We start from the raw sequence: 23,626 nt of genomic DNA, 5'->3' as shown, positions 1-23,626 counted from the left end.
TACAGAGCCGAGCAGCCAATAGAAGCGCTGTGCTGGCGGGTGACGCCCAGCGTGACGTAAGGAGGCGCCGGAAGAAGGTGGTGGCGGCAGCGGCGGGAGTTTTTGGCGGCAGCGGCGGGAGTTTTTGGCGGCAGCGGCGSACTCGGCACCATGAGCKCGCAGCTGAGCGAGGGGGCCATAAGGGTGAGCGGTTTGGGGTGGGCTGCGATAGTCCTGGTCGTGGTCAGGGTGGGAGGTGAAGGCCGGGCCTGGGCACCGCGTCCGGCCCGGTCCCGAGGGGAGCGCCAGGCCCGGAGCGGGGCCTGGTCCCGGGGGKTGGTCCTGGTCTAACGGTAACGGCTATACCCGCATCCCTGGCTCTTGCACGGCAGTTCCTTCTCACCTCTTTGGGTACAACCTTTCTTAGATTGGACCCGATCATCTCAGAGGTTTAACCTCATTGATTTGGTGGTTCTGTAACTGTGAGGYGCGAGGCGTTCCCGGGCGAGGTGGTGGCACCTTTCTGAGCGTCTCTTTCATTTCTCCAGGCCATAATGCAGGGAGAGGACGTCTCCAAGCCCGTGCTTCAAGTCATCGTGAGTACCGTCCCTTCCCTCCTGTGCCAGCCCCTCGGTGACTGCATGTGAGCTCCTGAGTGCAGCCAGACTTCCTCTGCAGAGCAAGSCTGCTCTACTTTTATTAGTTGTCTTAATTTTGTTCTATATTGGGCTATGCTATTGATATTAGCATTCAAAAAAGCTGAATGGATAAGTCACTTGCTGTTGATGTCACTTGTTATTTTGAAAAGTTTCTGAGCAAATGTGAATTGACATCCTGTGGGKTTTTTTTTCCCCACAGAATACACGGGCCATTGCTACAGGAACTGGGCCCCCACGTTACCGAGTGCTGATGAGTGACGGGGTGAACACCCTTTCCTGTGAGTATGASAAGCTGCAGGGAGGTTTTTCTAACTGTAGAGATGCTAAGGGTGATAAAGTTTCTGGTCTAGTGACTAGGTGCAAAGTGGTAAAGTGAATATTGAAGGACAGTGTGGTTTAAACTGGGCCACAGACTCTGAAGTGTGCAACTGCATTTTGTCATTTAGGTGAAACGTTTGTCTTCTGGAATTTTGTGAACTTAAGCAATTAATTTGCTACAGGGTATAATTAAGATATAGAAACTTATACATATGATTCTAAAGTAATTTAGCTTAATCTTTCTGTCACTCCTTTGATATGCAATCATTCCAGGTATCACTGCACTCTGAGGTGTAGGGAATAAATACAGCATAGCTTATGCTCAATTTTGGTGACTTCTTAGCTGTTTCACTGTTTCCTTTGCCTTAARCTGAGCARRTTGTAGATCCAGTGCAATACTTGACTGGCTGGAAAAGCTGTGGTCAGTCACAGCAGCTCCTKTTAAGCCTRRCATGTGTGTAAATTGTTTCAATGTKTTCCTTCTGCTCCTGCAGCTTTCATGTTGGCAACACAGCTGAACGCCCTGGTGGAGGATGAACGCCTCTCAGCCCGGTGTATTTGCCAGGTGAACAGATTCATTGTCAACAGCCTGAAAGATGGAAGGTATTTGTGTTAATCTTTAAGTACAGCCCTACAGAAAGGCAGCTTCGCTGGTGGGGGCTCTGTCCTTTGTGGCTAAGCAGAGGCCAAGTGTTTTTGGTTGGGTTTATCTGAAAATACTCAGGCTTTAYGGTGCAAGAGGGAAAATCCACAGCACCAGTAACTGAAGTAATAAATTGCAGAATGTGACTCTAGTGGGATCAGATATACCTTGTACAGTGATTTAGTAATATAAAGTTTCTGGTTGCAATACTCCGAACTCCAGCTGGAATACTCCAAATACTTGTACAAAGCTTCCTTAAAATTGTCTGCTGTCGAAAAGAAACAGTGGAGRTATCTTGTTACTTAGGCATTGTGGAATCTGGTCTTTTAAAATTTGAGGAAATAAGATAGGAGGAAAATTCAGGGGGATAGGATGTTGTAAAATGAGAAGGCATCCAGATGAAACTGTTATAAGAAAACTATATATGAATCTAGCAGGCTATGGACAGAGGTTTGTGTTCTTTTTAGTCATTTTTTTTTTGTGGGGAGAAGACAACAACTTTTGAGCAAGGAATATATCCTTTCTTGTAAAATTTGGTATRGTTTCCATACTTTTAAAACATGATGTTATTTCAAGCTATTTTTGTGCCTGTTCAGCCTGACATCATYTGTCCTTGATGCAGTGTGATATTACTTCGAGATATTGTTTTCAGTTTACTTGTCCCTCAAGAGAGGGCTTAGTTGACAGTGGAGAGCTTTTGTCTTCYAGATCCTTCATCCAAAGATTCAGCCTCTAGTGCTTGGTTCCCTCACCTGCTGCAAAGGATATTCAGAGATGGGCTTGCAGAGGGAGTGAAAGTCTTTTATTTGCTGTCTGTTCTGTGTTGTAGGAGAGTGGTTATCCTGATGGATTTAACTGTCCTGCAAACTGCTGATCAGGTTGGTGGCACTATTGGCAATCCCCAGCCATACAATGAAGGTGAGTTCTGTAAGGAAATACTTTTTTTTGTCAGCTCTGAGAACCTTTTGGTTTCTTTCTTTCACTTAAAAAAAAAAGCAGTCAGACATGTTCAGGGCTTTTTTTTGTAGAATAGTGATAGTTCATGGTCTTGAAAATCCTTTTTTTTTGTGTACTACAAACTAGGGTTTGTTCATATTTTAATAAACTCTGCACCATGGCCGAAGCTTGAGTTTCTCCATGGTATTGGGAGCATCCATACCTTATAACCTTGACAGGTTTTTATTGTAGTCAGTGGTCTCTACCTTGAGTTCCAGTAAGTAAGCGGAAGCTATTTTATGTCTCCTCATAATGAGTAATCAAATAGGATATAATTTCTCCTGTCTGGAAAGAAAGCAGGAGGGGAAGATGGAATAATGATCTGTAAAAGTCTAAGATGGCGTGGAGGGGATGAATAAAGGATGATGAATCTCTCTCTCTTTTCTATGTTCATTTGATGCTCTTTAGCTCTYGTGTTGTCAGGCAGTGGTTGTAAAACAAAGGCTGCACCACACCCCTAAACTGCATAGTTAAATCATGGAACTTGTGGAGGTAGGTGCCAAAAATTGGCACAGGCTCAAAAAGCAATTAGATGTGAAAGAGAAACCCATTAAAGGCTGTTAAACATAACAATACATCCTCTGCATGAATGTTGGGTGCAGGAAGCACTAAAACTTAGATTGTTCCGAGTACATAGATGAGAGACTGGTATGAAAACAAGGCAAGCACAGAATTCTCTAAGCACCCATTTCTACCATGCCCACCTGAAAAAGGATTGATGCATGGGGTGGACCTTAATCTGACCTGCCATGATTCTTTTTGGGTTTGTTATGTTGCATAAATAATTGTGTTCTTCAYTTTTCTGTGCTGAGCTTGCAGTTCTCATGCAAACATGTTTTTAAAATTAAAACATTTTTTCCCTCCAAGGACGTTCAACAGTCTGTTGTGCTCTTCCAGTTCTAATATTTAAAAAAGGAGGGAGAATAATAAGCACTTAAAGAAAATATTTGAACAGCTCTGTCAGTGATGTATATACAGATAATGGCTGAAATTTAATAGCAAGCAGCTCTTCCTGAAGATTTTTTTTTGTCCTAAGAGAAGTGAACTAATATATTTTTATTACTGAGGGACCACACATTAGTGGCAAGAGTTTTCTGTCGAATATTTTGGACAAACAGTGGTGGTAGGTACATTGCTCTTCTGGTTAAAAATCTACTTTGTTACAAAGGCAAAGACATCTTTCTTCATTAACTTTTTCCAAGGGAATTAAGAGGGGCGTTTGTTAAATGAGCCTAAARAATCCTTTGTTCCTTTGATAGTTACTTAGCTAATTGCTGTTTAAAAAATGTGTTGACATCTCAGATTTTATGGTTTAATCCCACAGTTGCTGTAGAGACCAAGACTTTCAGAATAGCTACTGAGCAGACTGTTTTGTGCCTTTCTCCCATTTCCCTGCTTATGTGATACAAGAGCCTGTGAACTATAGTGTTTTTCAGTTATATTGTTGCTTAGAAACCACTGAGAACGTGGTATCTGACAGAGCTGAGCTGAAAATATACCTTTAACTATAAATTCTGGTGAAATTACCATTACTTTGATCAAAGTTGTGTTCTTCATTTGGACTTACAAAAATACTCTGTGATGAAGGTTTCAGATCTAAACTCTCTTGGAGATGTTACAGGTCTGTGGTCATAATATGTGTGGGCTTGCACTAGATAGTTAAAAGATGCCAAGTTGGATGTGATGTGTATTTGATTTTAACACTCATCTTATTCTGACGACTTCATACCCTTTTATTTGATACTAAATAAGGTTTCTGATACAGAAGATGGTAATAGTTTAGATTAGGTAAGCTTAACACAGCCTTGCAGTTCTGCAGGCTGCAAGATTTGTCATGAAGGCCTTGGTAAAATGGCAGAGGTGTGTGTTTCAAGTTCCATGCTCTTTTAATTTCCTGTATATATTAAGAAATTGTATTTTTGAGGGGCACTCAGCTAATGCAGAATGAGCATCTTAAATGTACTTTGTGGTTTTCATTAAAACGAGTTCTGGTATTTTAAAAATGTATATTTTAGCCCTGCTTTTGGTTTTTCTTGAAATACAGATCTCAGCCTGCCAGACCTAGGATTAAGGAATATTCTTTCTCWGACTGTAATAGCACAGTGGGACCCAGGAGGGTGAGAAGCTGGCTTTTGGCCACTTTACATGGGAGCAGTAGGTGGTTAATCTGCCTAACAAGGAAGCTGGAGACACAATCTTCTTATTACAAATCATAAAAACTTTTCAGGCAGCCTTTCATAATAGTATTGAAAATTAAGACCGAGCAGTTTAGTTCTCATTGAAAACTGGATGGTTGTGTTATTACTGCCGTTAATCTCATTCAAATTACTCTGATGCTGGACTTTCTTTTCACTATGACAATGACTTGCTACTTAYGTTTAACTTCTGTCATTAATCTTTCTGCGTTGAAATGTTTATGTGCTTGCACATTCACTTGGACTCCTTATTCTTGCCTTTCCCTCTATGGTGATTTAGGTCCGTGTTCTTTCAAAGTGCATTTTTTTTTCCCTTCTCTCCCCTCCCTGCTGCTCAGTTCTGGGGCAGGTCTTGTGTCACAGCCCTGTGGCAGAACCTCCTGGTGACAAATTATAGGAAGCTGAGGGCTCCTGTTACACGGTTATTGCCTTTGAGTGGGCTGTGGGGCAGCTGCAGGCAAAGGTCTTRGGTTTGCCTAACCTGCTCTATGCAGCAGAAATGTGAGCAGGTATTTCAGCTGGTTTTTTCACCTCCTGCTAATAAAAACTAACAGCAAAAACCAGGCAGCCTCCTCGGTTTTGTGAGCACTTCAAGTGATCTGTAGGCCACCAGCCACCAAAAATCACAGTTTAGGAGTCCCTAGGCTCTCCAAGCGAGAAAATTGGAGAGATATTTCTGCTACTTCTGTATTTGAACACATGCACAGATGTGTGAATTTATTCTTACTCTGTTGAGAAACACTCGGCTGTGGGTAGGCAGCCATTAAAATGTGAATTTGTGTTTCATAACGCACACGTGTTCCAATGTATGTGGTGGTCTTTGGTTTGGTTTTCAGTGGTTTTTTTTTTTTTTTTAATCGCAAATTCCTACAGAAAAGAACATATTTGGAACGAAAGTAACAAGGAAACCTCTTGCTGTTTCATATCCACATTCCCGTTCTTCCTGAATATTCCTCCCCTGACCATACATAATTTTCTCTTAATGCGTTTTGTTGGGGTTTTTTCCACCTTCCCTTGCTCGAAATGGATTTGGGTGTGGAGTGCTGACCCTCTGAGCACCTGAGGCCACTGAGCAAGGGGGAGACCTGGCTCCTCCATCTAGTGGAACCTGCAGTAAATACACATTTTGCTGTTTGACGTCACGCTGTTGCCAGGGAGACTGTCACCAGTTCACCGATGTGACTCTACTGCGGCAACTTGGAGGAGCAGATTGGGCTTCGTGCAAGGACCTGGGTTTTGGGTTAAAAATAACCTGAGCGTTACCTCTGTAGGGCTGTGCCACATCAGGCAACACCACATTGGGGTCTCCCTGTGTTGCTTYTGCTCCTTTCCCATAGTTTGGTGCCATCCCTCTGTCCTGGGATTCTCTGTTTTTGTTCCTCGTGGTGCTCTWCAGGCTTGGTTTGACCTTCTTTTCCACTTTCTCTGACCATCTTCCTMCTCACATCCCAAATCAGGGTGGTTTGCCTTCTCAGGCCTAGGTCTCCCTGCAAACCAAGATCTTGGCAATTAGTTGTGTCAAAAAGGACAAAAACGTTGGTTATTTTCTCACCTAGAGGTAAATTGTACTGTAAAGGAATTCAAATTTTTGAATGCTAAATTAGTCTTTTAATGTACTTTTACTTCAGTAATGCCTGCCTGCTCTTTGCCTTGTAATTTATCATTAATTTAAGGCAAGTAAAAGTCCTGCAATCTACAGAAATGGACAATGTGTACTTACTATGGCATCACTTTGCTCCCTGAGCAATTTACTGCTGTGAGCCAAGAAGGCCCTGGTGAATTCTGAAGTGATGACTCCATCAYCCCCACATTAAACATCTTCATATTTCAGAAATAAAATAGAGCAGGTGTTTTCTTTGTTTGGTGTTAACTTCAGGTTTGACTTTACCCAGTGGATTTTTGGCCCTTTCTGAGTTATGAGACAGAATTCTCCACAGTTTTTTTTTTTATCTTAGCTGTTAGGTAGGAGCAGAAACTACCTGTCAGAGCAATAGCAGCTGATAAACACTGAAAAGTTGTCAAGATTACTTCAGGGCTGTCCTTTTAAATCACCGTCAGCCCTGAGYTCTTTCCAAGTAGAAAGCAGTTGCTTGAGGAAAGAGATCTGACTGGAATTCCTTCATGGTAATGCTGTTTAACAGATAGTTTGCTGCTCCTGTGTCTTATAACACCTGGATTTTAGCATGTTCTTTGTGGTTTAAAATTTTTTCTTCCATACAAGTCTTACTTCCTAAATAATATTTTAATTACTGTGCACACTACTCTATTCTATGGTCTCCTTCCGTTTGATTCCCGTGGGAAGGGCAGCAACGTTCTGCAGCTCCAGCAGGAAACCCAGCACCCAGCAAGCCACAGCAACAAAATGGCAATTTCTCTGCAGCAGGTAAGAGTCATCCTGGGCAGGAATTCTGATTGGTGCARTGAGAAACTATAGCTCCAATTTAAATAAAATCCTTTCTATAATGGTGTWGCACAAGGAACTTTCCATTGAGGAGTAACCCATAGCTTGGCARTGTGGATTCTCTTGAGAGGCTACCCCATACTTGGATTTAAAAGGGTGAAAAAAATTTGTGTCCCTCTTTCCTCTTCTTCCCCAACAGAAAATAACYCCAAAAAACTCAACTTTATTCAGTTTACACTGCATTCTTCAAACAGTGCTCTGYGAACACCCAAATTAGGCTAAAATTTGGAGCTGGCCAACCAGTGTGTGTGTTCTCAGTTCTGAGATAGAGGCCAAACATTTTAGGCGGTACATGACTGAAATTATTTGATAGAACATCTAGAAACATGGTTTTTTGATCAAGATTTCAGTGAGATACTGAAAGATGCAGTCAATTTAAATGTCAGCCTGTAGAATTTTTTTTTTCTTGAGCTAAAAAGTTGTCAATCGTAACTCTTGGTGCTGCTTTAACTTGTCTGTRTTCTTTACCCCTGTGTTTAAGAAGGATTTTTAAATAGTAAAATTTTGACATTTGCTTAGAAACTTGCAGCAGAAAACAAGCTTCTCCTTCCTTGCTTAAAGCTGATCACGAGAGTCTTGTGCATATATATTGACAAGATTGACTTTAGAATTAGCAGTATCACTTTATGTCAAAAAACTATTTGTGGGGTATTTATCCTTCGTTTTTCCCCCAAAGTGGTGTCTTGATTTAACACTTCCCAGCCCTGGAAGTGTTCAAGGCCAGGTTGGATGGGGCTCTGGGTAACCTGGCCCAGTGGAAAGTGTCTCTGTGCTTGGCAGGGAGTTGGAATGAGTGGTTTTAAGGTCCCTTCCAACCCAAACCATCTTGTGATTCTATTTTATTTTAGAGAATTTACTGCTAAACTGTTGTTTGTCACTTAAACTGTGTTCAAGTGGTTGACTCTGGACACATCTCCACTTCAGTTCAAGCACTCTAAAGGTCTGAGAGTGTCTCTCCTGCATCATTTGGAAGCCTAGAAAGCACTTGTGACCAAGAGCAGAAAGGGTTTAACAAACTTCAAGCTTCTCCGTGGTGCCCACAATAGCACTGGGAGCTCCAGTGTTTCCTGGAACTGCCCTCTGTGTGGCTCCCCATGGCGTGGTGTGAAAGTTCTGCACCCTSAGCTGATTTTAACCTGATTTTTATGTGCAAGGCTGAAATTCCCTCTGCTCTGCTGTGCTTTTTGGAAGGTCCTGCTGCTCCCAAGTACCACGCTCCCTCCAACCAGTTTGGAAAAGTGAGCGCTCCCAGTGCCCTGAAGACACCAGGGGGGTCCCAGGCCAAAGTGGTGCCGATTGCCAGCTTGAATCCATACCAGTCCAAGTGAGTTCTTGTGTTTTTCCAGGCCTTATTCATGTCACAGGCGTGAAGGAACAATAGCTGCGTTCTGCTTTTTTGTGTGCGAGTCTCTGTCAAATCATTCATTGAATTCTTTGGACTTTTTTGGTTCATTTCAAACAAACCAACTCAACAATAACCACAAAGCCACCCAGAGAAGCAAGCAAAACCCACTCTGTAGAAACAATTGGTGGATTTTGTTTTGGTTTTGTGGGGTTTTGTTGTWGTTTTGGGTTTTTGTTTTGTTTGAGCTTTTGTTTTCTTTTGTGGTTTTTTTTTTCTGTGGAGAAGGATGTTCTTTCCTTTTTTTATCTTTCTAAATTGTATCAACACTCTTAACAATCTGAGATTTGCCTTGCCATTGTCTTGGTGCAGCTGCCCTGCTGAGCTTGATAGGTTTTTAATATTTTACTTGAAAATCGATTGAGTTGTCTGATTTGTTTTTTTTTTTTTTTCCTAGAGCAACCTTCTTTTTGGTAACTTAATGACAAAACAGCTCAGTAAGCTATTCACTTCGGCTACTGAGCTGTTGAAAAGCATGAGGATGTAATTATTTAGTGAATGACATTTTTAAGTTATGCAAACTGATTTGATTACCCAAGTTAAATGCGAATCCTATAATTGAGCTCTTGAGTTCTGGCATGGCTTTTCAGAGCAGGCAAACTGCTGTGTGAGAAATGTACCCTCGAAGAGTAAAAGATTTGAGGCCTGCTTCTGTGCAGAAGGATTGCTCACTGTTATTATCATACTGGATGCTTTATGGCTGCTTTGTTGCCTCCTCTACAACTTTCTGCCTTTAATGGTCTAGGCCATTAAAATAGAAAGCAGTGGAAGGAGTTGCCGAGGTGCAGTGGGAAGATTCTGGTTTTTAAATAGTCACRTTCCAGTTCCAAAGGTTTATCAAGTCAAGCTCCTCTTTAAAAAAATGCAAAGGGGTGCAGAACAGTGATCTCTTGCGTGATTTCAGGTGGACCATTTGTGCTCGTGTTACCCAAAAAGGCCAGATCCGCACGTGGAGCAACTCCCGTGGTGAAGGAAAGCTCTTTTCCATAGAGCTGGTTGATGAAAGTGTAAGTGTCATGTGTTGAGATAAAGATAATGTATGCCAGATGCTGATGAACTCTTCATAAAGACAGAATAGAGGAAATAAAGTGCATTTTTCGGAAATGATTTTTTTTTTATTACAACTGAAACTTGCATTCCTGCATTCATTAAGTTGCGCATCAACGTGCCAGTTTTTATCCAGAGTGAAGCCTTAAATGTGCAGCATTGCTGATTATTTTTCATCAAAGTCTATAGTGTGTGACTGGATTTTTGCAGCTTCAAAATAGAGTTGTTTATGCAAACTGACAACCTAATGCTGAGGGTTGTGGTGGTTTCCTGTAGATTGAGAGTGACRTCTCCTCCTGGCTGAGCTACACCTTACAAAACAGGGAGTGAGAGGAGCATTACCTCCAAGTTACAAGCTTTCARTTTTCATGAGGAAATTGGAGTACAAATTATTGTAACACTGAGAAATTTCCTCTGTGGTTTGTTTGGGGAATGGTATCTGGTTAATCTAACTGAACTTGCAGTTTGTCAAACCTCTTATCAAATTACAGCCTTCTGTCGTGAAAACAAACAAGATTCTGCTAGATTATATCGAGTGTAAAATGGGAGGTTAATAATGTAACATGTTGTCACCAGGCATTTGTTTTCTCTGCATACTGTCTGTATTCATTTTTTTTTTTTTAAAAACAGTGTTTATATCTTGTGAGGGTATAATTGTTATTAATTTTTACTTGTAGACRTATCTGAGTGGGAGCCATCATAATATACTGTGTGCTAACATGTGGAGCTGCGGGGTCTATTTGAATTTTATTTTATCAGCGCCAGTTTTACTGGCATTTTCTGAGGTGTCTCTTTGATAGATGTAGTTCTTATGCCTTTTATTCTGAAGCTGTAGGTTTACTAATGAGACTTGAATATGAGGTTTGATTGTCAGGTGTAGAATATGTCATTTTAGCTATAACTACAGATGTGAAGAGAACATTGTTTGTTTCTCACACGCCTGGAGCTACCCTGGCAGACCCCACTGTCTCTGCAGAACTGCTGCCACTTAACATTGCAAAGATATTTTTTTTCTTTTTTTTAATCTTTTTCCATGCCAAATTTCAGTTCTGACCAGCTCCCCTATTTTCCTGCAGGGTGAGATTAGAGCTACTGCATTCAACGATCAAGCAGACAAGTTCTTTCCACTCATTGAATTGAACAAGGTATGGTAGCTTTGTGCTTTCTTAGACTGACAGGAGCTGGAAAAGAGGAACTTGAGCTTAGCAAGGATTTTTAAAGGTGAACACAATCTATTTTCCCTGGCTCCTGATAATATCCTCTGTTTCATTGCTTTCTCCTGTAGGTATATTATTTTACCAAAGGCAATTTGAAGACTGCTAACAAGCAATATACAGCTGTTAAGAATGACTATGAGATTACATTCACTAATGAGACTTCAGTTGTGCCCTGTGATGATGCCCAGCATCTTCCATCTGTTCAGTTTGATTTTGTATCCATCTCTGACTTGGAGAACACGCCCAAAGACGCCATTGTTGGTCAGTCTAAGTAACAAAATGGCAAACTTTAAAGCTTTGAAGTTTTATTTTTGGGTCCTGAATACTGGGCAGGTAGTGAGTGTTGTGAGCTCTTAATTCAAGTCATCCAGTGATGGCTGCCATTAAAAATGCCTTCAGCAGTTTTCCTGTCAAGATGTTTTTGCCCTGTTTTCTGACAATATACAACAATTATCCTTCAAACTTGTGCTTCAAGCTAAAGACAGTAAATGATAGTTGTTTATTGTACTGTGATCACAGAAAAGGGCTGAAAGAGAAATGTCCTTGCTCAGCACGTGTGCATTTCATACCTTCTGTGGTCTTGCTTTCTTTCACTATCTAATTATCTCTGTAGTGATTTTGGCATAATTCATTGCATCCAAGTCCAAGTTGCATGACTGTTTTGGCTTGCTTTGTGAAGTATTGGAGGTTTGTTTTTCTGTAATTTGTTGGGCAGAGTACTCCGGAAAAATCAGAGGCTTGGGTGGGGGCGAGGGTTTCTCAGGTTTCAGAGGCACAAGATGCCTGTGATTCAGAGACATTCAGCTGGGAATTTTAAAGGTAATATTAAAAGTGGTGTATTTTTAGGGAGTACAGAGGGGATTGCTTTAGCTCTTACCACCTGAACATGCAGACTTGTTTTAAGTTGCAATTTAGCATTACAGGGTTTTGTGAAGGCACGAGCCAGTTGTTTCATTGTGTTACAGTCACTTTGAAGGCTCTTGCTTGTGCTTTAACTGCAAGTGTGTGTTACATGATCAGGACTGAAGTCCTTTGACAGAACGTGATGGGAAAAGATAGTACAATGCCTTGATCTCTCTAATGTGGTGAGGCTTGCATTCATGAATATCTTAATGACTGCGTCAACAAAATTAAAGCACTGAAGAGTTCTGTAGTGGAACATTCCTACCATAATACACTTAATTTCCATATCAGATTTCATTTCAATAGGGAGCTAGGATACAAGGTAAAAAATCTGACAGTAGGTTTGAATTCTTCTCYTGTGATCTTGTATTCCCCAATTGTGACCCTTGAGTAACTCTAAATTGTAACTGTTTCTCAGATGTAATTGGAATTTGCAAGAGCTACGAAGATGTCACTAAAATTATAGTGAAAGCTAACAATAGAGAGGTTTCAAAGAGGAACGTGCATCTGATGGATACATCAGGGAAACTGGTGACAGCTACGCTATGGGGAAATGAGGTATGTTCACTCTTACCTGTTCTTCAGCAAAGTTTCCTTGGTGTAGGGTGAGGAAGCGCTGTTGTCACCCGAGATGGGCACAGCACTGACACACTGCTGGGTGTTTAAGGATCAGGGGCCGAGAGAAGGTGAAAGACTGTCTGGTTGCATTCAGGTGTGATGTTCTTAACCTTTCTCTGACAAACTGCTGACATGATCTGACTAATGTGTTCTGAACAACTGCAGACATTATGTCTCAAGCCAAAATACTGAAGGTAACGGGTTCCTGGTTTGAGGAAAGGTATGAGTTGTAGTTCGATTATGGAAAAGCCTGGTGGCTATGGCTGTCTCAAATTAGATGAATTTTATTTGTAGGCTAGGATACATGTTACCCTGCATAAATTGCAGCCTAATGAGCAGGTTGAGAGGCTCTGTCTCAGACTGGGTGTTGAAAGCATCAGAGGCTTGGAASAGAAAGTTTGAGCAGTTGCAATAAACTGCTTCCTTATCTTTTTAACAGGCTACTTTGTTTTCYACTGTTGTTATAGATACTTAGGGATTTATGTGCCAGTCTATAAAATGGGAGTGATCCTGCCAGCTTGACAGTGATGCTTTATGGCTAAATGATCAAGTGCACTGATACTGTAGGTACCTAAATGCCATTAACCATCTGCTGATACAAATGAAGTAAACTGAAGTTTAGTATCACAAAGTCTCAAGATTGAGCCAGGTTATGATAGGAGAGACTACTGGTACACAATTCCTGGYATAACTCATCCAACAGAAATCAGGGTCTGTGTTTTGTGAAGTTAGAACTGTTTGCTTGCTTGGAGAATAAGAAACATCTTCAAGCATTGAGGGGGAGTGATGTATGGCTTGCAGCTGGTACAGTTAAGGTTAGAACCTTTGTGTCCTTTAGAACAGCCCATGACTGCTGGGAGATGTTTTCTGTTGTTTTTGCATCTCTGGGGTACAGTGAGTACTACTGCAACTCCAGCTCGTTTGTATTCTTTAAGCACATGATCCTCCCCTTGCTTGCTGAGTGGTGTGGGGTCCATAAAATCTATACCTTTCAAACCCTCTCTCACGCCATGAGGTTCTTTGTTAGTGTCAGACTCCTCAGATGATGGCAGTTGAACAGCATTAGAGCAGCTTTATGAGACTAAAAAAAAAAAACAGAAGATGGAAAGTTGAGTAAAAATGTTTGGTCAGCATAGCTGCACTTCTCTCTAAGTGGTAGCAGGATGGACGTGATTGGCTCAGTGAAGCTGAGTTGTTTCATCTCCTGAGGAGTCTGATATGAGCAATTAATTTTGTTTCCATTCCCATAACACATCTCCCTTTCTAAAATCCTGGTGTAAAACTGCTAACAGAGGGGACCGGTCCTTTTCAACAAAACCATGATGTGACTTGAGGATTCTCTGGTTCCCCAGGAAACAGGSCATAAGGATTGCACCTTTAATTGTCACCTACCTTTGCTTAAACTCCTAATGACACCRTTCAAAACCTCTCCTTCTAGATACACAGGGGCAGTTGGATTCAGGTTTGGTCTCTTGTCATGATCTGTGAATTATGACTWCGCTGCTGATGCTCTCTGGTTTTTCACACATGCAGGCTGAACAGTTTGATGGTTCCAGACAACCTGTGATTGCCATCAAAGGAGCCCGTGTCTCTGACTTTGGTGGCAGAAGCCTGTCTGTCCTGTCCTCCAGCACAGTTGTCATCAACCCYGATAGCCCAGAGGCTTTTAAGCTCCGAGGATGGTATGAGTGTGTTTATGTTGCTTTGTTTCAACCTCCTGCAGAGTATTTGTTTTTGTTTTGTTCCTCTATACTTAAACTGTATAGCACCAGTTTCTAGGGCTATAGAAACTTGCAAGCCCTAGAGCCTGGAAGGCTGTCCTTCTTAAGTTGTTCAATTCAAAAAACTTTTAATTCCATRACAGACCTTGAAAAATTGAGATGGGGTAGTGCATGCTGACCCAAAGCCTGGGAAGGCAGCATGAAATCAGGCTTGACCAGCTCCACTTTCTGAGGCATGATCTGAGAGAACAGTATTTTTTTTTCCAGAGGCTTTTCCATTGTGTGGAATCTGATATGCACTCAGTTAGTGTGGGGGAACTATTTGACATCTCTCAGTGTCTAGCTCTTGCCAGATATTTTTCAGATAGCAAAATAACTCTATTGTTGTCAGGAAAACAAAGTGATTTCATTGTTGCTTCTGCTGTAGGTAGTTGTGAAATTGTCTGCTCTAGCTATGAATGTGGTGAGATGTGGTGTGTGTGTCTGTGTGAAGAGGGTTAAGTGCCAACAGCATCAGACTTGTGAATACTGAGTCTTCAGATTCCAGTTACATCACCCAAGTGTGGATGAAATAAATGGCATCCTCCATTTGTCATTGAGCTGTGGCTCTCCCATACTTCAGAGGCTTGTTGGAGATAAAATTGATTGTGGGTCTTAGCTATTACTGTCACACTTTAATTAAGCTCAATTTTTGAGGCTCATTGGTGTGTTTGTGAAATCACAAAGCCCATCACAACGGGCTGGCAGTGCAACCTTTTGCTGAAGAGCTGTGCTTTCTTATTTTAACAGAGGAAGCATAATCTTTTCAGTGCTATTTGCTTTTCCTTTCGAAGCTGCTGCGAAGATAATGGTACCATGTAATTTAATTTTAATTATGGAAATATCTTGATGCCCTTAAATCTTGTTATCTGCCTTGCCTCTAAGAAGTGTGCAGTGCGTGGTTTGACCACTAGCTGGCAAACAAATTGCAGTTATATAGAACAAAGCTGTCCTCCTTTTGTGGGTTTATAAAATACTGTGCTAATTAAGTCAGACTATTAACTTATTCTGAAATGCTATTTTTGTTTGCCATATACACATATTACTGTAATTGTTTCCTTTGCAATCATTGATAAAAAATCCCTCATGTATTGAGCACATGAAAATAAACGTAAGCTTTTGATAAGTCTGTATGGTCTGCTCTCCAGAAATAGAAATGCATCTCTGTGGTTGCAGGTTTGACTCTGAGGGGCAGCTTCTGGAATGTACTTCCATCTCTGATGTGAGGGGTGGGCCAACAGCTGGAGCAAATACCAATTGGAAAACTTTGTTTGAAGCCAAATCTGAGAACTTGGGACAAGGAGATAAGGTAAAGCATGGCCACTCAGCACAAGCCTTGTGTATTGGGGAGAAAATAAAAAACAAGACTTTATGCAGATATTCTGCTTATTGAAGTATTCCAAGTGTTGGGCAGTATGTTTTTACTGTCTTGGAATTTATGCTAATAATTAATATTAYGGTTTTTCAAATAAGTCCAAGCTTGTTGCTGAAATAGCAACATAATACTTTGTTTGCARGAGAATTCTGAGCCCTGTGTAAAAYGAAGGGGGGATGTTTTTACCCCAAAGATGTTCACAGAAGCAGCACAAAGTGTTCCTGGAGAAAGGAGTGCATTAGGAGGAAGTGGTTTTCAAGGGTGCACACTGGGTCAATAGAAAAACTGGTAATAAAACTCAGGTCTTTGGCTTTTCATTCCAGAAACCTCTCTAGGCTTATGCTGCTTTTTATTTTTAATTTTTTTTTGTTTGTTTCAACTTCAGTTCTAAGCTTGGAATGTACAAGAGCTTCTATCTATGGAAAAAAAAAAACCCTTTGGAAATCATGGTTAGGGTTGGAACGGACCTTTAAGATCACCTCATTCCAACCCACCTACCATAGACAGGGATGATAACGCTTAGATAAGGTTGCTCAGGGTCCCATCCACCCTGGCCTTGAACACTTTYACTTTACCTGTAATTCAGCTATTTTCTGTGACAATTTTTACCCATGCTTCTTGAGCAACCTCTATTTTTCTGCTGAAAGACTTGACTGTGGTCTTAAACCATTATGATGATTATTTTAGTGTGGTGAGTGGGTATTTTGTTCTGTAGGCTATAGTTTAATCAAATGCTTATCTGTAACACTACACAATAGGCTTTCTGTTTTTTCTATTGGTTCCCAAAAGAAGCGTAGGAAAGTGCAGAATCTTAATCCTGTGAAAAAGTGCAGATTTGAACAGACACAATGGAGAATCAAATATGCTTTATCTAAAGAAGACCTAGCAATTGGAGTTTCCTGCAATGGAAACACAAAATAATCTTGCTGTAGGGGTTTTATTAACATAATGGAAGCCTGAAAATTATTGCAACAGAGGGGTTGATTTACAGTTTCCCAGTAATCCATAGCTGTTAAGCTTTCTAATCCTAAATATCCAAGTATGGGTGCCTTGCTTTTGTCGTTAATTCAGAATGGGGAAAACATTTGAGTATTTTGAGGCTAATGTTGCACGCTCACTCTCGCAGGCAGATTATTTTAGCTGTGTGGGCACAATTGTACATCTGCGCAAGGAGAACTGCCTGTACCAGGCATGTCCCTCTTCGGATTGCAACAAGAAAGTGATAGACCAGCAAAACGGACTTTACCGCTGTGAGAAGTGTGACCGCGAGTTCCCCAACTTCAAATACCGCCTGATGCTCCTGGTGAGTACCCGGATCAGATTTCAGGGCGTTTCCTGCCACGTTCCCAGCACAATCCAAGCAGAATTTTGAGGGAATGGGGTGTGGGTGGTGTTTTTTTTTCTGTCCGTGGTGCCGGTGAGTTAGAGGATATTTAGCTGGTTTGTCTTGCTGTACCTGAGAGAGATGTTTCATTGAGCTGATTAGCAGTTTGTTTTCCTAGTGCTCCAATTAAGAGCTTTTCTCTTTGCCAAAAAGTTGCTGCTAGCTCGGTTGATTCTGGTTTCCAAGTGTACTATGCAGTGCAGAGTACAGATGGCCCCCGCCTCTTCAGTAGTGAAGATAAACTGAAGTAAAATGGCATTTCTGGAGAGCAGTAATTGCACTTTTACAGCTGCTACCTATATTTAGTACAGTTTTTTTGGTAGGTATTGTTCTGCCTCATGCTTTAATGGAGCCTGCTTCAGAAAGTTGTCTGGGGATTATTATTGTGATGCCCACTTACACCACAGGCATTGAACCTTCTTCTGTTTTACATTATAAATTAGGTTGTATTTGCTTCTTAGAAATGCTCTGCCAGGTGGGCATGCAGAGAGAAGGGAGATATCCCTGCAGCCTCACTAAAACACAAACTGCTTCTGAATAATTTTTATCAGATAACTTCTAGGAACACATGAACTGGTTTACATAGCAGAGTCGTTCTCATAGGATATAAAAGGGGTGCTGAGGGTACACTCAGGGCCTTCAGARCAGTGTCTCCCATTTCCTCATTCCTGATTGTCAAAGCAGCCAGGAAATGCACGTGAGGCTGGAACTTGATCTTTTAACTGCTCTGTCTGGTCCTTGAATGTTTTGATAGTTCCACATAATATTACATGAATTTATGCCCAAGTATTCAGGCATTTACAAAGTAAAACCTGTTTATAGACTTGCTGCTATCCCCTTTGGTGGTTGTTGTCCTGGGCTGCCTGTTCTTGCTCACAGCTCRGCAGCAGCAGCAGGACAGAGCAGAGCATCCATCAGTGTTGTCCTGCTATGATCTTGTTGGCCTTTCCCTGTGGTTCAATCCGCTGCCAATATTAACTTGTGTTAAGTTATGGACGTTCTGTGGAGCTTAAAAAAAGGTAGGAAGTCACTGCTTTCCACCCTCAGTGATTGAAAGGACATGCAGGTCAGGCTCTGAGAGTTACTGGAAATTTAAAASTCTCTGTAGCTGTGAGATTTTTTTTTTCTTTTGTGTTGTCTTCTTTCTTTCTGGGGGAAAAGGCAACTGGATGAAATAACCTTTTGGGTTTTATTGTTGTATTCTAGGTGACCATTGCAGACTGTCTGGAATATCAGTGGGTGACTTGTTTTCAAGAGTCAGCAGAATTCATTCTTGGGCACAATGCAGCTTTCCTGGGAGAACTGAAGGAAAAGGTCAGTCAATTAGCTTACTGTATTTTTACTGCTTGTCTTGAAGTTGAACCATGTTTCACACACCCTCAAATTTCTTGCCTTTTTTTTTTTTTTTTTCCTTTTGGTAAGGAAATATTCTTGTAATGTTTTGAAGGCAGCTCTGGGAAAGATGTAAGGTTTGTGTGAAGCATCAGAGAGCATTGATATTTGGAGGTCTGATATTTGTGTGTGAATGTACAGCAGATGTGTCCAGGCAGGGGGATATGTTCATGCACTTGCTGTGGAAATTAACAGCACTTTTAAAACACATTAAAAAGTGCCCCGTGAAAGAAAGGAATGTTCTGTTTCATTTGTCCAGGGTTTGATTTGCCCTTTCTCTGGGTGATAGGCCAACTCAGCCCAGCCCAAGGTTGTCCTCCAGATGCTGGGCTTCAGTATCTTTTGTGAGTTCACAAATCACTGCTTCTCCCTAGCCTGAAGTTCTTGGCAGGGACTTGTTTACTCTCCTCGGGATTATTTTCCACAGGCCATCTGCCTGGAGAACAGAGCTTTGCCTGGTTTCCCCCATCGTTTGCTCCCACAGTCAGTCTGTCTACCTCTGAGCTCTTTTGGCTGCTGAAAGCTGGAGATCAGCCTGTCCTCATCACCTGGACCAGGAGAGGCAGCTCATCACTCAAAGATTGTGCCCCAGTCTTTGGGGCACTGGCTTTAGTAGAAAAGACAGCCCCTTTTATGATTGTATCTAGAATGTGCTAAAAATCCCCTGTTTCAGCAATGAATGCTGATAACATTATCCCTAATGTGTTCCAAAATTTTGTTTACAAGAACCAGAAAGTTCCAGAACACTTTGTATGTATCTTTGTAAGTAGGCAGGAAGCTTTTTGAACTAATGTGTGTGAACTCACTTTTGAAGGCTCCTTTTTCCCCCACCAAATACTATCAGAAATTTTTGGGTCTCGTGAAAACCATGATTTGTAAAATGGGTCATTGGCAAAGGTGCTGAAGTGATCCTTCTGTGACAGATTAGAACAGGTTTTAAGGTTGTAAGTCATTAGACACTAACAGACAGCATTATCTTCCCTTTGTCACTCTGTGCTTTTCTGCTGCATTTTGCTTTCTTCCAACCAAAATAATATTTTCCTGATTTTTTTTTTYCCCCACTTGTGTACTGGATAAAAACTGTGTGGCTTTGTTTTGTTTTTAAATGATGATGTGGAATGCATGATAAGTTCTTGAATTGCATATGAGCCTTGCTGTGCTCCCAGGCTAAGGCTGGTTGATTCCAGGACTCCACAGATATCCCAGTTGTTGGTTAACCCATTGCTTGGCTGTGGGAGGGAAAGGAGAAGGAGGAATTGTTGAGGCTGTTGTCCTGAGACACCATTATAGACCTCTGTCTCTGCAAAKCAGGGCTATTCTCCTTGTGATTTGGAATGATTTTTGGAAATTTTCTGCATTCTGGCTATCAGAGGTGAAGGGTACAAAGCTTGTGGTTCTGGGGTGCTGAGTTTTTGTGGTGTTAGGAAGGCTGGACACTACTGTTCTGCAGGARGATGTCTTGCTGGGGGAATTCTAATTAGATGTGCTTGCACTTTTGCATTTCCATTTTCAGACATTCTTAACTTGTCAATATTTCCTTACTTCAGCCATGCTTAATCTCTGCTAGAGTTTAAACAAAATTTCTTAGTCGCTTTTAATGCTGAAGAGAGCTGGGTGGGGAAGGAGAGACAGCAGATCCTATGTACCAGTACAAACATGTAATGTCTTTTGAAGAGCTGCCTAATGGAAATGGCTGAGGATAGAAAATGGAACATAATATGGAGTGAGCCCTTGAGCGGCAATGCTTTGTGTTCCAGGAGAAATTGGTTTTGATTTGACACTTTTATGAGCCTTTAAAAATGGCACTCGATGCATTTGCAGTGAGCTTTTCTTAGTGGTTTTTCTCTGATAGACCTGATGCGGTGTCTTGTGAAGTTGGTGGGAGTCTTTTCACTGCTCACAGTATGGATGGAGTTCATGTACAGCCCGTGACCACACTAAGCAGAGAAACATGGGCCAGGTTTTTCATCTGCTGCTTCCCTGTGCTTGTTAGATACCAAAGGAGGTAATGTGGGGTAGCAGTGACTGCTATGCCGAGGGCATTTTCAACTCGCTAATGGCTAGCACAGTTTGTGACAGAGCTGGAAAAAGGAGCTAAATGCTTTATTAAGCGAGTTTTCTTATCCTCTAATCCATAAGATGGCCAGAGGAAGGGCTTTTAATATTCAGGAGGGATATGCCTAAACTCTGTAATCTGTGAACCTAGCTGCTCCTGTTCACCTCCATTTGTTGTGCTTTTCTAAACCTTAGGAGAATCACTGTGTAGTGTAAAATAGTGCTGCACGCAGTGAAAAACAGCAGATGTAACGCTTGGAATGTGAGTGGAGCTGGGGTGGGTTCAATTCCAGATCAGATGCTCTGTCTGCTGCTGGAGTGACTGATCAAGTCGAGTGCATCTGGTAGATAAATGCATTAATAATTACTTGTCACTATCATCAGGGGGCTGCAGTATTTTTTTTTTAATGTCAGCAAAGGTTTTTACAACTCATATTTTTACAAAAATAAACTTTTTTTTTCTTCACAGTCTCCACGACTCGCCTGCTTCTTTTCTACTGTTTTGACAAATTGTCTGTTATAAATGATGATGATGATGTTTAGTGTTCATATGGTAATTAGAAGCAGCTTATGTTATAAATATGACACAGCCTTCTCATGGTTATTAAAGCACGTTCAAAACATGGATCCACTTTTTTTATAGAACATTCTCTTAAATAGGCCTGTGTCAGGATGTGAAGGATACGTGCAGCTTTGATGGATAAGCAGAAAACCAGAATGCCTAATAAGGCAATTAATAGGGAAATAGTTAACTCTGTCAGTGTTTGTGATCACAGCACAACATCAGAATTAGCCAGTTTGGCAGCTCAGGTGGATTTGTAGTATTTTTGTTCCTTGTCCCTGGTTGCAGATTCAGTGCAACTGTATGTTCCTTTGTTTAGGCAGCTAAAAAGTTGTTACCATTTCATCTTAAAAAACTTTTGAGTTATGGGTTTGGCATCTAAAATGTGATGATGGAAGGCAGCTCTGCCTGTGTGGGCCCAGGTAGTTCCACTGTCTTGCCAACCTCCCTGAAAGCTGAGCTGTTTCTCAAAGTTCATGGCACTACTGGGAGCCTGGAGTGTCTGCAGCTGATCCCTGTCTTTGTCCTCCCCTCAGAACGAGCAGGCTTTTGAAGAAGTGTTCCAAAATGCAAACTTCAACACGTACGAGTTCAGGATCCGATTGAAACTGGAGACTTACAACGTAAGTATTGCCCCAGAAGGCAAATAATGTAACTTGTGGCTTTTGTAGTTTGACTTGTCTCCATGGGAGGTGACTTCCTCCTCTTATGTTTGTGGGGAGAGGTTTCCCTTGCTGCAGAGAACAGAAGATTCCAGAGATCACACAAATACTGTCAATCTTGAGCGCTGAAGGAGGGATCCATGCTGCTCCCTCTCAGGCTCATCAAGAGTGGCTGGTTTCTCATGAAARCAACACACCAGCTCTGGGAGTGGTGTTGGCACTCCCAGCTAACCCAGATAGCAGGAGCAGTAAGTTACTGGGGCAGAAGGAGGTTAGAACCAAATGCCTGGAGTGTTTTGTGTTCTTTTGCATACCAAGATTTCTCTTSCACAGGACGAATCTCGTATTAAGGCCACAGCGATGGACGTCAAAGCCGTGAACTACAGAGAATACAGCAAGAGGTTGATTGCCAACATCAGGAAAAACGCTCAGCTGGGGTGAGGAGGCCAGTGCTGGCTGATTGAGCCTAGAACTTCCAGGAAAAGCTCAATAGATAACATTACATTGACTTTTTTCCCCACCCTGTGCGTGACAATTCGGCATTAGTTACACCGTGCATGGCAGCCCGGCGGAGCGGGCTGAGTGATTTGATGCATTTCTCTGGAGACGTGCCCTGGTAGGTAAGAGTGCACTCTGATGGCCATGATTTTGTAGCCTGTTGTGGTCTGTTAAACTCTGACAGCACTGAAGAGGAATCTCTAGACAGATTGCCAAGGTCTTTAGACGAACCATTCAGGATGTCTGAAGTAACTTTTGCTCTCTTCCTATATGTAAAGCTGAATTATAGAACCATTTTGTCTTCTTTGCAAGGAAGTAGTGACAACCTTGACACTTTGACTTGTTCAGCAAAGGGTAGGAGGAACAGTGTCATGCAGCTTTCAGATATGGACAAAAGAGAACAGGTCTATTAGTACAAGTTAGTTCCTTTCCATAGAATTCAAAGGCTTTCACTTTCCACAGGTGCCATGCAGTTGTTAATGCTCAGAATGGCAATATGGTAGAATTATTAATCAAAGACGTATCTCTTATATCTGAAGAATATCCTTCCTTCAGGGTTTAATAGACTGAGTCAGATGGGTCTGATATTAATCAAAATTGTCTCTTCTGAGGAAGGCAGATAAGCATTGACTCTCCATCCCCCAGGGAAATCCAGGCAAACTACAAAGCATTGCTTTAGTTTTCTCTTCAATTAATACTATAGATTTCTGACTGKTTTTATGTGGGCTCACAATTCCTGCCTATATATGTTTTGTATGTTTGTATGTTCAGTTTCTTTAGTTTTATTTGTAATGATGTTGATCAGAAAGAGGTCTTTAAATGGGGGGGGAGCTTTGTTTCAATAAACACTGTTTAATTCCTGTGTAGTGAATTTTGCTTTCTTTGAACACCAAAGACTTCTCATTACTGGAAAGCAATTAATTAGCTTTCATAATAAGCATTCACTTGGGGGAGATGTTACCTTATTACAAACTCTAAGGTTAGACTGAAGAATGGAGACTTCTTTGCCTGATGTTAACAGCATGGAAATGCAGTGATATTTTCACCATTTCTGTGCCTGAGAATGCTGATGAGCTGGCACTTCTGGGATTTTTATTGACGTTTACACAGCAGTCTAAAACTAACCAGGCTTTGAGATTTGTTCAGACATAGAGCTAGTACAGAAAACAGTAATTATGCTACTGGGCTTTTCAGTCAGCAGAGCATGCTAGCTCTGTGTGCTCCTAATCACATTAATTATGTGTTCCCTGGCTGCAGCTCACAGCTTGGCATTTGCTGCACAGCTCCAAGCATCCAGGCAGTGCTGCAGTGGGTCTCTGGTAGCAGAACTGGGATTTATTTATTTATTTTGCTCCGTAGAGCACAGTTTCTTCGTGTATTCAGTTGGTGCCCTTTATTCCCCGTGATTTCCTGTTTGTCATCTCAAGTCTTGGTGTTTAAGTGCTGTAAATGTCATTTCCATTGATGGACATGAAGCACATTATTCTGGGCCCATTAATT

At 41.5% G+C, this 23,626-nt stretch overlaps 1 protein-coding gene across 1 annotated transcript; it reads left to right on the top strand.

The window, feature by feature from the left end:
- Positions 1-63: 63 nt before the first annotated feature.
- On the top strand, positions 64-22,992 carry RPA1 (replication protein A1). The gene is made up of 17 exons (XM_057381550.1): positions 64-183; positions 528-575; positions 838-916; positions 1,451-1,559; positions 2,429-2,517; positions 7,093-7,173; positions 8,443-8,575; positions 9,558-9,660; positions 10,777-10,845; positions 10,986-11,178; positions 12,239-12,378; positions 13,972-14,120; positions 15,375-15,507; positions 16,700-16,876; positions 18,164-18,271; positions 21,503-21,589; positions 21,962-22,992. The coding sequence occupies exons 1-17, from the start codon at positions 151-153 to the stop codon at positions 22,067-22,069; spliced, it is 1,839 nt and encodes a 612-aa protein (XP_057237533.1). The 5' UTR covers positions 64-150; the 3' UTR covers positions 22,070-22,992.
- Positions 22,993-23,626: the final 634 nt, after the last annotated feature.

The sequence above is a fragment of the Malurus melanocephalus genome, unplaced genomic scaffold, assembly GCF_030028575.1.
Source record: "Malurus melanocephalus ecotype Western Australia unplaced genomic scaffold, MMel_1.1 scaffold_515, whole genome shotgun sequence".
NCBI classification, from domain to species: Eukaryota; Metazoa; Chordata; class Aves; order Passeriformes; family Maluridae; genus Malurus; species Malurus melanocephalus.
This window is presented reverse-complemented; position numbering and strand designations above follow the sequence as displayed.